Genomic DNA, 18,071 nt, shown 5'->3' on the forward strand with positions numbered 1-18,071 from the left:
GGTTTATTAGCACAACGTCGCATCTCTGTTGTCTTTTATCAGACTTGCTAATGCTACCAGCAGCTCTGTGTGAGAGGCACAAACTGAGGCTACAGTTAGTGTGGTGATTTATACTTGGCAGCGTTTCTTTTCTGTGAAACGAATGTACTGTTAATAAACATTGTACATTATCTGACTATTAAATACTAGTTTCTGAACGATTAGCAGCAGGGGGGAAAACAGATTATGGTAGGTTGTAATCTTTACTCGCACACTGTGCTCATAAATTATTTTTCCGGTTCACTGATGTCTGTTTTTAGGGGCAAATGTGAGTGAAATACTCATACTGTAGAGCCCTGTGGGAGAAGCTCAGCTGTAATGGTTTCTGCAGTTGTGCGTCCTGGCAGTAATATATGTAGGTAATGAATGCAGGTTCAAGCCTTTGAGTTCATTCAAATAAATTCCACTTTTATTTGATCTCACTGGAGTCCATTTATCACACACACACACACACACACACACACACACATACACACACACACACACACACACACACACACCTAGTGGCTGTCAGGAGGAAGTGGAAGGCCTGCATGGAGGGTATTAGCATGAGGGCGAGGCCTGCACACTGTGTTCTGTGACTCATCTCTGTTCAAGAACAACAGTATACCAATGCACCGTGACCAGCCAGGAAAGGATCGGTATCCTCACTCCGGTGGGAGTGATGTGGGTGTTTACTTCCTTGTGCGTCGGTGCGGTACATGTGTGTCAAACGTGTTTGCTTTGTGTAGTTTGGGTGTTTTGTTTTTCAATGTGAAGCTCTTTGAAATGATGTATCCTCCTGCACCTGCTGAACCAAACACCCCTGCTGCAAGACTTTTCCTCTTCCTGATTCCCCTCCTTCTCTCTCAGTCTGGGACTAATCCAAAAGTGGATACACTCACACTTTGAGTCTGTGTGTATTTGTACCACATGTAGGGATCAGACACATGTACTCATACCCAATGGCCAAAGTAAGTAATTTGTTAGGGCCTTCCAAAATGACTCGTATGAGTGTTTTTTGATCTGCCGCTGTGGTATGGTTAGACTAACACTACATGGTTAATGTTATGCATTGCTGTTGTGGTTAGAAGAAACCACCATTACTGATAGAAAGAGATGCTAATTGCACAGAAGGGGAGGATTTTCATTTAAGCTATTACAACAAAGGACAGCTGTAGCTCAGGTGTTGATATAAAATGAATATAATTTATAATTTTCAACATGCTGAGCTGCACAAGACTTTGTACTTTTTTTCCTTGCTTGGACTGGAGATTTGACCCCACAACCTCTCAGATACCAGCCCTGCTTTTTCTTTACTTAACTTTAAATAATCAATCGTTTAAAGCCTTTTCGCTAACATTTCCTTGTTCAACACTGCTAATGCAATATAGTGTTAATAAGTGTCATTCAGTTATAGTTGTAGATAGTTACTGATGGGGTTGGTTTGATCATAAACATAGAAGCCGAAGGAGATAATTACAGGTAACTTGGTTTGGTGTGAACATTAATATATGTGTTGTAAAACTGTGCCCCGTGACTGTTTGACTCCGTTTGGCACTGAACGTAGACAGAGTTGTTTTCACCTGCCTTAACAAATTACTAATGCTGTCATTCTTTTTAAAGGAAAGTGAATACACTGTAGTAGCAACATGGAGAAGAATCCAATTTTGTTCTCAGGAAATGGTCATAAAACAACCTACACAACTCTGCAACTCACACAAAACACATACAGACAAGTTCAGGATATTTTCCAAGAAGCAAGTGTTTTATTTTATTTATTTATCCTTTATTTAGCCAGGAAAGTCCCATTGAGATACAAGATTTCTTCTTCCAGGAAGTCCTGGTCAAGCAAGCAGCATAAGCAGTGTCACATAAAAAACAATGGACCAGCTGATTTCCAGGTACTGGGTATGACGTTGGAGCATAAACTGAGATTAAAAACAGAAGTAATCTGCAATAATATCTGCAACAATGTTTAGAAAGTAAGGCTCTATTTTATCGGGCCCTGAAGATATTTTACAATCTAGGCTCAATAGAGCTTTGTGGACTTGCAAAGTTAAGATAGGAGTAAAAGTGAACATTTGAGCAAGGCAGGCTCAGAGTTTCCTTTTGCAACATATACCCCTGCATTACTGGGATCAAAGACTGAACCAGTAGAAATAAATTGACTATTGAAGGTGTCTGCAATATTGGTTCTACCCTTGATTTATTTCTTAATGTTCTGTATAAGGTCCAATCCAAAGGGTTTTTAGTTTTCTTTGCTTTGGCCCAGGCAGCATCTCTTTATCTAATAAGAGAGGAAATACATTTATTAAATCAAGGGTTGTCTTTACCACTTCTCCTAAATCTTCCAAAAGGGATGTATTTATCACATATAGCCAATAAAATGGCTTTAACATAATCCCAAACCAGATTAACATCAGCCATTTGTGAGATAAAACCCAGGCCACTGTTATAAAGATCATCTGAAAAGATTTGTTCATTAAAATGTTTAAATTGTCGTTCATAGATAAAAGAGGGTTTACTCTAAGGAATCTTACAGTTTCTCACACAGTGAATTGCACAGTGATCACTAACATGGTTTACTTTGCATTTGTTAAAATAGGATTCAGTAGTGTGGATTTAACCAGATCTTTTTGGTTTAACCCGGTTGGTGAGTATATTAGCTGCACTCGACAAAGAAAGTCACAAATGTCCTTGAATGGATCTGAGGATGACGATAACCAGTCCCAGTTTAGGTCTCCAAGTAAAACCAACTCTGATTTAGTCCAATTGTGAAGGTCAGTAATTGAAGTGGCTGCTTCATTTGAAGCTGAAGGCGGGCAGTAACATCCAACCACAATAATATGTGAATCATTTGGAAGGGATAATTTAATTGCTGAGAGTTCAAAGCAGTTTGGTTTGCTGATGGACTGGAAGAGTAGTTTAATTTAGATTTGACATAATCTGCAATCCCACCTCTTTTTTTGGTGCGGTCTGACATTATATCCCTCGATATTAATCATGTCATTTGTTTTAGCTAGCTTTTTTAGCTATGTCTCAGAAAAGACCATGATGTCGGAGTCAGCCCATATTCTTAAGTCCATTTTATTTACCAGACTGCATACATTGAGATGGCAAAGCCATCCGTTTCTAATTTTAAACTCTTCGGGTGTTTGAGGCTGTGTCAGCTCTGGGCCTGGATAAGGTTAGTAAGAGCAAAAGCAGATCAAACCAGTTCCTCCTCGCTGGACCAGTCAAGCTGCCGCTGCATCCCCCGGAGAGAAAGATGACCAAGAAGAAAGGCCCCTCACGAGCAGCTGAGTCGTCATCACAGGATCTCTGGCTGATTCAGGGGAGCTTGCAGTGCGTGGGGTAAGCCGCAGATAAAGCACAAGTACATTTTGCATATCCTCAGCATCGAGGGGTATGCCAATCACAGGAATCTGCAATGCCAGGTAGCCGAACAGGTAGAGCAGCAGAAAGGATATCCACATTTTGGAGCAGTTTTGTAGCATAATCAGTGCATGCCCCCGGGGGATTAGTGAAAGGATATAGTAGGTATGGGAAAGAGAGGGAGTAGTCAACATCAGAAAGGAAATATTAGACATAAAACTGGATAGTACAGCTCTACATCTTGACTGAGTTATCTTGAATACTTTTCAATGTAGAATAAGTCTTTCTACATAAGTCCATGTAAAAGATTTTAGGGGTTTTCATGTGTTTTGTCTGGATAACTTGACAAACCTACTTCTTGGAACAGGCCACAGATCTACTGCACTGGGTCCCAGAGCTGTTTCCATTTGAGCTAATTGAACTGTCCTGTAAGAGATCCACACAGCCTGAGGAGACATCATATGATACCTTCCCACACCACTGTCTCATCAGCTCACAGACATGCACTGAAGTGTATTGATTAGGCGACAGAGCAGTGGTGTGTCCCCACCTCTCAGAATGCTCAGTCTACCCACACGCACCCACACACAGCCAGCTCATTTCAGGGTTTTTCCTGTTTACTTGAACAGCGACACACACATAAGGTGCCTAGATTTTGTACAATTCTTTGTATGACTGTAACGTAGTTGTGAAAACTGTATTTTATGACCTAACCATAGACCTCATCTTTCCACACTAAGCCTCAACACTTACACTAACCTGAAACAAATTTTTATCTTAAATTTAATAACCTGAATAAAGAAAACTGCCTTAAAAACAAGGCTCTAGCAACTGATGATGTATAACTAATAAGTTATGTGTAACATTCCCCTAAATAACATTTTTCTTATGATGTAATAAGCTAATGCTATTGAGTTGTCAAATTGTAATTATTATTTTGAGGTTTTACAAGTAAAATGTGACATCATGTTATACCACTTATATATTGTAATAATTTCATAATTATGTAATAATTCATAAGCATAAAGACTGGAATCAGGGGAAAACAGCTAAGATGGCCTAGCTCTCACTCAAGTTCAAAAAGGTTCCTACCAACACCTCTAAACCTTACTAATTAACACACTATCACATTTGTTTAATTCATAAACAAATAGAAAAGTAAGAACAACAATTTGTGGAATCTTCTCACAGAAACAAAGCAAATATTTTCCCAAAATGTCAAATTATTCCTTCATCCCATAAATACTACATTAACAGTTTCTCAATAGGCCCTTGATGAGGAATAGCTTCCAACATCTTTCTACTTTTGTGAGCTATATGGTCTTCATAAACTTTCTCAGTGATAGTATGTTTCTGGTTGATCTCCAGAGGGAAGACATACTGGATGGAGTCAAATGCTCCTTACATGACTTCATGCAGAGTAGACGGGGATTTTCAGTCCCCCATTGTGAGAGCACCACCCTTTGTCCTTTGTTGCCGGTCAGGTGATAACATCTCTGCTGTCCAGCTTAGCAATGAGACTGGCATTTTTTAGGCTATTTGCCCACTGGCCACCCAGAAACCCCACCCAACTTGATATAACACAGAAGAAAAGGAAGGGTTTGGTTTAAACAGTGATAAAGAGAGTTCACTAAAAGGTTTTTATTCAGTACTATTGGAGTCCTTTCAAGCTGCTGTGACTTTGAATTCAAACCAGTCAAAAACGCCTTCCTAGAGAAAATCCTATTTGGATTTGCATCTTTGGAAGAATCCTACTATAGATACATCACATGTGACTTTGATTATAAAACAAACAAAAAACATTGTGTATTTGAGTAGAGCCCTCTTCCATCTGCACACACACTGATTTAATTAAGAGCCTCAAATATGATCTGATGATTATGAGTCATGGCGATGACCTTCAACTAAACTGGTGAAAACGAATCAATTCAACTCCATGTCAGGGCAAAAACCCTATGTGACTCACTTGCATGCAGACAGATACAAGACACCAAACACTCAATGATTAATGACATAATCAAAAACAGATTTCAAGAAGCACATAGGTAGGTATACATATATTCAATTTTGTAGTGTAGTCAGCATAAAGCATCAAAGACAATATTAAAGCAAGACAAGCCTCCCATTAAAGATACATTAAATTCAACTAAGCGAGCTGATGAGTATTGTGTAGGCCTGCTCGTAATCGCCGTTGCACTGATCAAGGATGTCCTCTAGGAAGACTCTGCTGCAGTCTGGAAAGTTGCTCATCAGTTTCATCAAGTCCCACTCATAGTCAGGCTGTGGGTCTGGAAAGCACACAGGAAAGAAATCATCTTCATAGAGCACAATTTATTCATTATTGTTCCCACGAGGCTGCTGTTGAAAGAGGGTTATTTGATTGTCACAATATATAGTTCAGTGCACTTCTTCCCATTCTCAAAAAGAGTAGTTGGAGGTCTTACTATCACATATTTTATTATTTTCTTTTAAAGGCTGTGAGGCGATCCAAAATGCTCTTGCCTGACAACTCTGGCATCTGTTCCCTACAACTACCCACACCGTTCGGGATCAGATTCCCGGTGGTTCTCCCTGCCATCGGCTTGTTCAGCTCTGAATCCAGACAATCAAAAATGTAGGCCTGGGTAACAGCGGGGGACCGAAAGGAGAGGCCATCACACAACCAGGCAGGAGATTGGCTCAGGCAGGTAATAACAAAGCCGAAAGATTTGATCGGCGCACTGGGAAAATACAGACTGACGCTCATGGATGCAACCTAACGTAGATTGAGGATGTTGTGGGATTCTGAAATGCAGAATTTTGCCCACAACGGCAGTGCCAGGGCTGAGCATTTGACATATTCTTTATTCTTGTGGCATTTGAGTTTTAACCTCAAACTTGTGACATCAACATGCTGTGGTTGGTGTTCGGATGGGCAGTTAGTCAAGGATGAAAGGCGATGGAGAGGTAGTAAAAGAGATGGCTCATAGTGGACTTTGGGACTGAGACTAATGTTTATCTTACTGGGTGTAAAAAATGATTGGAATGCAACTTTTTCTCTCTAATTATGATACATCAACTCTGTGTACATGTTGATACTGAGTACTGATCTGATCTGGTATCAGATATCAGTGCTCTCTTTTTTCCGAAATTTAAAATGTGTAAATCTGACTGTGATTTTAACTATTTTAATGTATGATGAAGCCAGAGATTGAACCAAAATTTGGTTGGAGGCCCAAAAATGCAACCATTCAGTTAGTCAGCTGACAGAAAAATAATCTGCTACTACTCTGATAATCTATTACTTGTTTCAGTTATTTTTATATTGTTGTGAACGGAATATTGGATAATTGGTTGGTTTTTTTCCTCGTATTTTATTGACTATTATATGCTGTTACCGATCTGGCACATCAGACCGATGTATTTCAACATCATTAGTCTTACAGCTTTTGTACAGTTAAACAAACTGCAGCCAGTTAAACACTCAAACGAACTGAACAAACAATGATTTTAATTTCATGCACTGTGTCGTGCACACGTGCAGTAGCAGGAAATACTAAGGTGCAGTAAGTAATGAGCATGACATAGTCTGTTTCTGTTTTCTTTCTTCTGTTGTGAGTGGCAGGTATTCATAGGCATGTGGCAAACCGCCAGGTATCAAACTCAATGTGTCAATCCAGACCAATTATAAAAGGGCGGGACTGCTCCTCTTGGCGAATGAGTTTGGATGGAGGCCGAGAGTTTGTCAGTCTATCCTGGGTTCACCGCTCCTGGAGAATTTTTCTCGCTGACTGACAGACTCCTATTAGCACTCAGTGCATTTGTGTTTGTTTCACACTTTTATGCTTTTATTCTCAATGTGCTGTCTGCAGACTCACACACACTTAAATGAGTGTGATTTATTGCTCAGTCTGTAGTAAGTAAAGGCCTAGAAAGAAGGGGAAAATACTTTCTTACTCACACTTACAAACACACACTTTTCCCACAAACTACAAGTATCAGCAGGATTTAAGCGCCAGGAGCGACAGTATCACTACGTACCACGCATAAATTCCTGCCTACATTTTTGTAGCACGTAAAGCCTTTGATTTAAGGCAGACTAAACACAATCAACGTCCTCTGAGAAATGATGAAGTGGGCAACTCTTGTCATATGTCAGATTTAGGTTTGGTTAACCAGTGTTGAGCCAGACTAAAAAAAGGCGTGAGAAATAGTAGACCGAGGGTTATTCACACATTCATTCTCAGCTCACCAGCTTCCTCTGCCCGGTCCTGTCCTGGATCTGGTCTCAGGTGAGTAGGGGGTAGTTGTTGTCCAGGGGTGTTGGACGGCTTGTGTCTAAACACTTCAGAGGCCTGACTGAAACTCTCCCTCTTTGCCTCCGTCTCACTCTCTCTGCTTCGACCCTCAAGTTTGTCCAAAAAGGCTGAGTTCACCCTGTCAAAATATAATCAATCAAACAAACGGTTCACATTAAACTAACCAATGCTGTATTTTATAACTTATCGTGTTGGCACACTCCAAATGGCAATGAGCAGGATATGTTTGACAACTTTTTAAACCCACTAAAACATAGTGATGTCTATAAACTGAACACTTCAGTCTGTACTGGTTTTATTCCAAACGGATGAGCAAAACAAACTATTAATTTTGTTGAGTCCAGTTCTGTGCAGTTTATATTTTGCAAGGGGTGGAAGAAATATTCAGATATTTTATTTAAGTAGAAAACCACAATTTAGAGGTATTCCATAACAAGTAAAAGAACTGCATTCAAAATCATATAGTATCGTTCACAAAATATACTTATATTATCAAAAGCAAGAGTAATCATAATGTAGCAGAATTGTTTTTGTCAGTGTTTTTATTACTACACATAAAATCATATGATTATTATTACTAATGCTTTAATATGCATAAACAGTATTTCAATGTTGTTGCTGGTTGAGAAGGAGCTCATTTAAACTATTTTATATAATTTTAGGTACTTTTGATCTGTAACAATGCATCATATATTATAAAGTGCTCATAGGTTTTGTGCATACAAAAGTAATATTTGCCTGTATAATGTAGTGAAGTATAAAGTTGCATAAAATGGATACACTCAAGTAAAGTACAAGTACTTTAAGATGATTTTACAAAATTGTCTGCTTTTATGTTGAAATGTTACAGACCGAACCTGAGTTAATTGTTGAAGTGGAAAAAATACATGAATGTTGTACACACCTCCTGCGTTCCTCCTCTACTTCTCTCTCACTTTTCACCGGCGTCTCTCTCTGTTTAGTCTTCAGGGCCTCACTCTGAGAAAAAAAGAGATTAATCAAACCAAAGTTTGAGCACACAAAGTATAAAGGAGAAGAAATCTTACAGTGTAATATGCTCTTGTGGGCAGACAAAGAACTAAAATAGTATCTTATCGGTATCAGGGTCTATAGTAAGCACCTGCTGATAAAGACACTAGAGCTATAGGTTTAAATGGAAAATGCATGTAGTTTCTGTGCTTTTGGTCTTAACTGCCACTGACAATGAACTGTTATTCAGTTTCCAACACATTTGAGCCTAGCTGTGTGGGTGAGTGCACAGTAATATGACTGTTGTACACTATATATTATTTATTTGTAATGATCTGAGTTTTTATTTCTTTACCCAGTAAAGTTTCACTGAGAACAACGCTGTCTTTTTCATGAATGCCCTGTGTCACACAGTTGGATTTAAGGTATTTGGAGAAGCTTTCCTGAATATGATATGATCAGTCTGTAATGCTCCAAGTGAGGAAATTATAACATTACAATATCAAATTGTAATAGACAGCAAAGGAAATAAAAGCAATAATAAGTATGAACACAGCAAAATGTCAATTTTAACAGAACATCTTGAGTAGTTTGAAGAGGATTACAGCATTAAGGGTGTGAGGATAACAGTACCAACAGATGAAAAATATGCAAAGTATGAAAATATACAGAGACAAATGACTAAATGAAACAGAGGCAGCAGAAGGTCAATGAGTTCGTTTCCTGTCTTGTGCAATAACCAGTTCTGTAAAAGTAGTGAGCATGTGTGCCATATGAGTATGCTAGATATTCAAAGCAGCTTTCTAAGATTTTTTACAAGTTCATTACCATGTTGTTGTTCAGTGCGACCGCATATCATTCTGTGAAAATCAACTGTTTATACTGAAATACCGTACATACACATTCAGACTCCGTTCTCCTCCATTCTCACTCTCTGTTTTCCTGTCCCAAGAGAGCGATGGGTCTGATTATTTAGCATGGCATGAGAGGAAGGAGGAACACAGAGCCCACCTGTACTGCTCTGTGCTCCCATCAAAGCAGCTTAGCAAAAAATCTCCCACTCACACACACACGCCCACAAATAAAGGATATGAAGGAAAGATCAATCTGTCTTATAAAGCCATTGCTGAAAGAACAACAGATCCCAGAGTCACGGTCAGAACCACATCAAGAAGTTTGACTTTTGCTGCTCCGCAGCCGCAAGCTTTCATCTCCTAATCTGTGACGTCTATCTGACAGAGCTGCAGCCTGGGAGAGTCTGGAGAGGAGAGAGGAGAGGAGAGGAGAAGAGAGGAGAGGAGAGGAAAGGAGAGGAAAGGAAAGGAGAGGAAAGGAAGGGAAGGGAAAGGAAAGGAAAGGAAAGGAAAGGAAAGGAAAGGAGGAGATGCGAGAGGAGACAAGACGAGACAAGGCAAGACGAAGCGAGATGAGAAGGCGGAAAGCCAGGAAGAGGTGAGTCTTTGTTGCTGTCTGTAACCCTGGTATCATCCAGTGAACTGTATCATCCATTTAGCCTGTCTACATGTTGCTGTGTGTGTGTGTGTGTGTGTGTGTGTGTGTGTGTGTGTGTGTGTCCCACCATGAAACAGAGACTTCTTTATTACTGTAACTGACTGCTTTTCATTTCTTCCTAGTTTCCATAGTTTGACCCTAGTCCCCTCTCTCTTTCTCTTTAACTCTCTCTCTCTCACCACTAACTTGGTGTGCGGTGAAAGATTTACATCAGGTCTATGTGAGAAAAATAGAGAGAGAAAAGAAATATGCAACAACGAGAAAAGCGCCGAAAGAAAACATCTCCCCTGTCCAACGAGGGAGCTGAGCGTGCAGTTTTGACGGTGTTGTCAGTCACCACATAACACACTCACAGCAGAATGCAGCGTGTCCTCAGGCCGTTTCCTGCTCACTCTCTCCTTCTCTGGTCTAACATCACTGACAGACACTAGGCTGGGTGGGGAAGCGCAGACACTATTAGCAGCATGTCTGACATTCCGACAGAAGCTGTCAACACTTTCTAATAAATGTATGTTTTCTGAGCTGAAAATAAATGTGACCTCTTCGCTTTCACGCATTTACAGCAGCAACTGATTTTAAGATTTATAGCAGCAATTAGCTAAAAAAAGATTGTTGATTAAGAGGAAGATTCTTTACAATGAGTGGTTGCCCCCTGTGACTGACAAGGCGTGCGATTGGCTTGAGCTTGGGTTTCCGCCAGGTACTTTTACAAACGCAGGTTATTCCACTCTATTCTGTCCTCTGCAGGCTCCTCATAGTCATGTTGTGTCTCTGTCTCTCTCAGTGTGAACTCTGGGAAGTCCCTTGAACTCTGCTAGCCTTCCACTTATTCCCTCCCAGGAAAACCAAGAAGGGAAGACAGGCAGAGAGGAAGAGAGGCTGAGAAAAGAGAAAAAAAGAAGCAGAGAAAACAAAGGAGAGTGAAAGGAGCAGACAGACAGAAAGACATTAGAGAGGCAGAGGAGAGGAAAAGCAGTGGCCTATTCCTCTGTGTATTTACACTTCCTTTTACTCAACCATGAGCTTGCTTTACTGCTGTGTGCCCCAGCTCTGACCAGCACATAATTGCAGGGGGATCGGGCTCCTCACCCCACCCGGCCTACTGGGGATACCGCTTAATACCCGCACGGCCCTGGACGATGAAAACTCTGCACCCAAGTGTATTTACTCAGAAAACAGCTTTCAAAGGCAGATCTATTGGTGTGAACTACCACAGCGCTTCAGTCTCCGACCCCACAGCCACAGATATGAGACTCCACACTGAACCCTGGGACCCATAGAGCAAGCATGTGTGTGTCCAGACACACACACACACACACGGACACACGCTGATGAACAGACATGGTGTATACAAACAATACATGTGAAAGCACATACAAGCGTGCACACACATATTATGTGGTTGCTGGCTTACCCCGGATGACGTGTGTGTGGCACTGCTGGATGCCAATGGACCCGGGGCTCTCCTCTCAAACCTCTGCAGAAAATCATCAGTCCTCCTGCAATAAATATACACATTACATCCTATGCCTTGCAGTCACACATTTCAGAAAGACAGACATGGAAACACACACAAATAATAAGTTAGGAAGGAGTATTCGTTTTCTCCACAGACACTCCACAGGCCAGAGATGCTGACAGGACTGGAGTCCCACAAGGTTGACCAAGTTTGTTTGTCCCACACTGACACCACTCTCCCCGTTCCCAAACGTCTGATCAGCTGCGCTGTCCCACTCCATCTCTAAATATCTTCATTGTTTCTTCAGGTTCACACGTTGGTTCACTGTCTCTTGTTTTTGTTTCTCTTGTAAGGAAGCCAGAGATGCTACTTGACAAGCAATTTCCCTCAGAGCTGACCACGGATAATATTCCAATAACATCTCGACTGTCAGGCAAATTGATTTAAAGTGGTCTGACACACTGTAGGAGAATATGGCATGAAAAGCTTGTGTAGACAGCAGACGCTCTAAATCATTATTGTCTCAACATCCAATATAATACCCAAAAAACGCCTGTCCACTTGAAAGGGTTCTCCACTGATTTTACATGTCAAAGTCAATTTACTAGTCATGGGGAGCACTACACAGCCTGTGCAAACAGTTATATAACGTCTTCTGTGGCTCTGAAAGAGCTTTGAGAATATTTACTCAAGTGACATCACCATTATCTTAGCTTTGGCCTCCAGACATGTTTAAAAGGAATTCTGTGTTACAAATTGGGTGTGTGGAGTTTGAAAGATATGGGCATAAAAAAAGACACTATTAATAATATAATAATGGTGGCTTAAGTGTAGCATCGAGGGATTTGGAGTTTGACCCATACTAGGAACTGAAAGGTCTCCATTGCATCAACTTTCTTCTTTAAAATCTGCCTTTCGCAAGTTCCCAAACTTTATGGAAATGCAATGCTCAGTCACCAGAGTTATTATCAGTCTAAAGTTTCCTACAAAGTTTTCTTTTTGCATCAACAAAAATTCGACCCAACAAGTTTGAATGGGTAAACGGGGTCAATCAGAGGTGAGCATTATGTCACCTGTCTTCATGCTTCCCCTGATATTTACAACTAATAATCAGTGTTCCTCCTTTTTCTGCCAACAGAAAATGCAGCTTGCTCAGGCTCCAGTGATAATTATAGGTCAGCAGGATCAGACATTGGGCGCTTCCTTTGTAAAGGTTTGGAGATGGTGTCATTTGATGCTACATCTATGACTAAGATGCATTGCAGAGCAAGAAAGAACACAGCACAGTACACAAAACAACACAATACCGCACAGTGACAGTGATGGGACCCAAGTGAACCTGATCCAGGGCTGACCTGCGGTGATCCTGCCTGAACTGCTCCCTCCTCTTCTGTTCTTCCTGTCGTCTCTTCTCCTCCAGGCGCTCAGCCTGCAATGCATCACAGTCAGCAGTCACACCGCAGCACACAACCGGATGGATGACATACAGCCACCATACAAATCCTGTTTTTTCCATTATGCAAGAGTGATATTTATCTCAACAATCACTGGGCATAAAGAGGAATGTTAGTTAATGATAGCCCTTTGATAACCTTCAGTTACCAGTTAAACATGAATGGAATATACAGTACTCTGATGCCCTGTGATCACACATATTGATAGATACTACATGCATAATACTTGCAGTGCTACATGCGCTTGTCTGTCATTAAAGACGTGGCTTTCAAGTTCATTATATTATATACATAACTCACATACATAACCACAACTTATTCTTAACATACAACAAACAAAAAAACCCAAGCAATACCCAGGTGAAGCACTGAAAATGTCCATCAGAGGCATCACCAAACATAGTATTTAACAATTCATGTAATAATTATTCTCTATAAGGATACAATAATAAAGTCGTCACTATGGGGCTGCAACATCTTCATAAAAATGACTCTATTGTACTTTTTACAGTAACATTCAGTAAGATGATCTATTTAATATTCACTGAAGTTTATTTTGCTATTAAGAGGTGGAAATCCCCCTCAGTCCCCTTTAATTTCTTTGGTCTTTGTCTCAGAATTTCATTTCTAGATTATATTCTGGCATTGACATATGCACAGCTCAACCAAGAGCAGGGCTGATCTGTACTATATTCAATTACTGTGGTTTAAACACTTAATATTTCTCCTGTTTTCTCCAGAATCCAGCTGCCCCTACATCCCAAACTCTCCCTAACCAAATTGGGTCAGGTTAGATTCATGACCCAGGCATGTTTTTGCCAGCCTCCGCTTAGATCACGTCTATAAGACTAGGAAGACATGCATCTGTTTATTTGCTGGATTACCAGTACATTCCTATGGCTTCACAGAGGTCATGGCGCAACAGGAAAAGGTCTGTGGAATACCACTTTGGTCTTCAGCATTAATCACCCTTCAACATAACTGTAGCAGTCCATTAACCACTATTAGACCAAGAGCAGGGCCAGACATGGAGGAGAACATGTCTGAGAACAGAGTGAGGAACTGTCTTTGGTGGCTAGAAACCCACGAGATCATTAATCAGGTAGTTCACATGGCTTTAATGCAGGGTGTGTGAGGGAAGATTCAACACAGACATGCAGCAGCTCAGGCGGATGCTTGTCTCTACTGACATCTAGAGGCTAAACATGATACTGTTTCTCACTGAGGGGAAACAAACTTGATGGTACACAAACATGTTTTAATGAGCCTCACATATACCACTACCAACAAACAAAACAATTTAATATCCGACCTTCACATACAAATATAGTGCTGTCACACCAGGATTCAGACTCAACTATTAAAGAACATCTTGTAATTTGCGCCCATTGTTTTGATTAGTGGATGGATTTTCTGGAGTCATCATTCAACAGTTGAGGAGGTCCATCACAGAAGAGGCAAAGATTTAATGTTTTCTATTGAACTCAACAGACCATAATGCAATGCAGCAACAAAACATGTTATATATGCTGTAAGAGTTGCAACACTTTACTGGAAAAACACCAACTCTTGCTCTATTGCTCCTTCCACTCTGGGGTTTGTCCAAAAGCACTCTGGGAAATACAGGAATCACTATGTTGACGGAAATAGAGACAGATCAGGAGGACTGAGGGGGAGAGGAGACGCCAAACCAGTAAATTATTACTTCATAGTAAAATGACTCTCCAAAGGGGGTTTAATATTTTAAATGTGTATGGGGGTCGATTTTCTTTACATGCTTTAATGTTTTTTGTCACCTTTTCAAACATAATAGAAATATCAATATAAGGGTGGCGAGTGATATAAGGAACACACATAAAAACTCTTTTTCTAAGGGGCCAAAGAACAGATTCTTGTTGTTTTAATCTTTGTCTCACCTTCTCTCTCTGTTCGGCTTTCATCCTCTGTGACTTCTCCTCCTCTTCTTGTCTCCTCCTCTTGTCCAAATCTTCCTGTTTCAGCTTGGAACAACAGGCTGTGTTAAACATTTCTTTGTGATTTGGCCATCGCAAAAAAGGAAAAGTGAAAAGTACATGCTCTCATACATCTTCACTGCATCTCAAACGTGGTATGTTTTAATATATAGTTTGCTTGTGTGCTCATAGAGGGACAAGATCTTTACGGCTGCAACTAACAGTTATTTTCATTATCAATCTGATGATTATTTTCTCGATTAATCTATTAGGTTTTGGTCTATAAAATGTTGTAGAAAATGACTGTGAATAGACGACCACTTCCTATCACTGAAGTTCCACACTTAGGTCACTTGATACACCTGAGCCAGCTTCATTCACTGAAGAAGACTCTTCAGATCTTCAGGTGCAGTTTAAAGCTCTGAAAAGTGAGTCAGTGGACCAGAGACTTTGTATTTCTTTTCATTCACATCCTGTTCCCAAAGGTAAAGAATGAACTTCCATGCAGAAATCTTTAAAGATGCATTTGTACTGAATGATGAACATGATGTATGGTTGCTGCAGTACATGTGTGTAAATACCTTCTTTTGCAGTTTGGAGCAACGCAAGTCTGTAAGCTGCCTCCTCCGAGCTTCAGCCAATGTTCCATCACCGCCTTGATACATTAAACAACAGATTACAACATATCAGTAAGTAAGCATGTACTTAAACATGAACATATTGTATTAAGGAAATAATAATGTTAAATAGTCAAAGATAATTGTTGCTCAGAGGCGAGTGTGATAAACAGTAAGGATGTTTTATGTGTTGGTTTACCCAGTCTCTCTGGATTCAGGTGCACTGGGGGGGCTCTGTGTGACTCTTTCCATCTCTGAAACTCTTCCTCTTCTTTCTGAGCCACTACAGCAACAAAAAAACCTCCATTACTTGGGAGACAAATTTCAAACATGTTCACAGATCAAAAGATTATAGATAGGTAGGATAGCTGAGAGCAGCAGCATCGAGCTCACTCGTTGTTATCTTGCTACGGCGAGACTCATTTGGTGGGATCATGGTGAATCCACCTGAGCTGAGAAAGAACACAGGAAGAAATACTCATCATTAAATGGTCTTAAACTTTAGTGATAACCAAAATGTGTCCACAGCTTTCAGTCACTGTCAAAAGTTAGAACAGAATGCTTGATTTCAATTGGTAGTCTTATTTGTTTACTTATTTTCTGATCAGATATTTCATGGTATACTTATATTTAAGTTCATTTTCAAGTGTTTTAGGCAAAGTTCTTGTACAGCAGTTAATACAACATTAACCATGGATGTATTTGAGAGGTTTGGCTTAATAGGTTAACTCTGTTTTTCCCTTTTATTTACCCTTTAGTAGATTTAAGGTTGGAAAGGCGGTGTCTACATGCAGGTAGGTAAGGTATCGAAATATCAACACACCAACATAGTTAGGTGTTACACTGTGATGAAATTACCAGAGTAGTAAAGCCATAGAGTAGAATTTTGTTGGCTGCGGCAAAGCCAAAAAAACAGAAGCAAAACCACTGAGACTGACCCATAAGTTAGTTTACACCTGTCACATAATGGTGTTACTAATAATGGAATAGTTCAGCTTATGGACAACTTTAAGCTGTCATAGCTGCCAGGTGTTAACCATAGATAAAAAAAAACCCCGTTTCTGTATGGTTTTATCAAGATGAGCAGAGAAATGCTGCTTTCAGTAATGTTAGAAATTGAAAAACTCGAGCAGCTGCTGATTATCATCACAGGTGTATTCACGTTAAATGTCGGTTATTGTTGTCTTCATCCTGCTAGAACACAAAGCAAAAGAAATGACAAGACAAACATATTTTGATACAGGGTACACTTTGTGTTTATTTTGTGTTACAGGCTTCGGTTGTAGGCCTACCTGACAAGCAGGTGATATTTACGAGGAACAGTGAAGGCACCGTTACACTTTCCAATCTCATGAAACGAAAGTGAACAGCGGCGCTTCACTTCCACCATAACAAAAATATGTCTGGGCAAATACAATATAGTAAATGTTTGCTTATAACCACAGCATTAAAGTTAATAGCCTGCTGTCTCTTTGGCAAATTATTTAAAAGCAAAACATAACAGGTCTGTGTTTATATTACAGATGATATCAGATTGTATTTAATGTCGAGTTTAGTAAAACACAACTTCATCTGTTACTTACTACTGCGCCTGTCTGTCTGTCCCTTGTGGATTTCCGCTGTCAGGTGCATTTCTGTCGAAATTATCAGGTGTAGCTTCATTTCCAGACATATCTGAAGACCTGTTTCTGTCTCTGGGGTTAGTAGCAGGGTTTCTCCTGGGTTCAGCTGGGTTCCTTTGTCCCTGGTTGTAATAAGGATCCATATAGGCTTACGTACAGCTGTCCTACTCTTAGTGCAATTTACGTCGATAATAGTGAGTGGCTTCGTTTTGGTTTTTTTAAATTATGGTATCATGTATATAGCAGAGTGGGTGTGTTATAATACAATAGCGTCATCTGCTGGACAAACAGGCTACGGTAACTTTTATTAAAGGCCCAATTTGTCATTCTGTGACAATGAAAATTACAGGAATATTTTGTTTGAGTGATGATTCATAATTTCTCTATATTATCTACATTATTACATCATATTTCTATATGCACCTTATATCCCTGTAACATCTCTATCATACAGTATATTCCAAATATATAAATATGTGGTTATATTGTTATCTATGTGAACTCAATCCATTACCTTACACCAGCAGCACCAGTATTACCCATTTGCACTAATGTACAGCGTGTTACTGGGATTATCACTGTACAGTGTATATTCAAAATATATTACAGTAATCTTCAGTTCAGTTGCTATTCTCAGACTTAATTTTTATTGTTTGATTTTTTTTTCTTAACTACTTCCTTGTGTCCTTGTCTCATTTTTTGATATGTGTGACTGATATCTATTTATTTTAAAATACCAACCTACAATACATCTGTGCTGTTGTATGTCAGTCTATTAATTTAAAGATCTCC

General features: G+C 39.8%; 1 protein-coding gene across 2 annotated transcripts; it reads right to left on the minus strand.

Moving 5' to 3' along the window:
* Window positions 1-5,022: 5,022 nt before the first annotated feature.
* On the minus strand, window positions 5,023-17,635 carry epsti1 (epithelial stromal interaction 1). Of its 2 annotated transcripts, none has more exons than XM_042427102.1 (10): window positions 17,241-17,635; window positions 16,051-16,109; window positions 15,857-15,901; window positions 15,622-15,695; window positions 15,005-15,088; window positions 12,990-13,063; window positions 11,590-11,674; window positions 8,599-8,672; window positions 7,628-7,812; window positions 5,023-5,684 (listed from the first exon to the last, which is right to left on the minus strand). In XM_042427102.1, the coding sequence occupies exons 1-10, from the start codon at window positions 17,420-17,422 to the stop codon at window positions 5,539-5,541; spliced, it is 1,008 nt and encodes a 335-aa protein (XP_042283036.1). In that variant the 5' UTR covers window positions 17,423-17,635; the 3' UTR covers window positions 5,023-5,538. The 2 variants fall into 2 exon arrangements, with proteins under 2 accessions (XP_042283036.1, XP_042283035.1); XM_042427101.1 differs by having other exon boundaries at window positions 15,857-15,940; window positions 17,241-17,628.
* Between the last annotated feature and the right edge of the window lie 436 nt (window positions 17,636-18,071).

Source organism: Thunnus maccoyii, chromosome 11, assembly GCF_910596095.1.
Source record: "Thunnus maccoyii chromosome 11, fThuMac1.1, whole genome shotgun sequence".
In the NCBI taxonomy this organism is placed as follows: Eukaryota; Metazoa; Chordata; class Actinopteri; order Scombriformes; family Scombridae; genus Thunnus; species Thunnus maccoyii.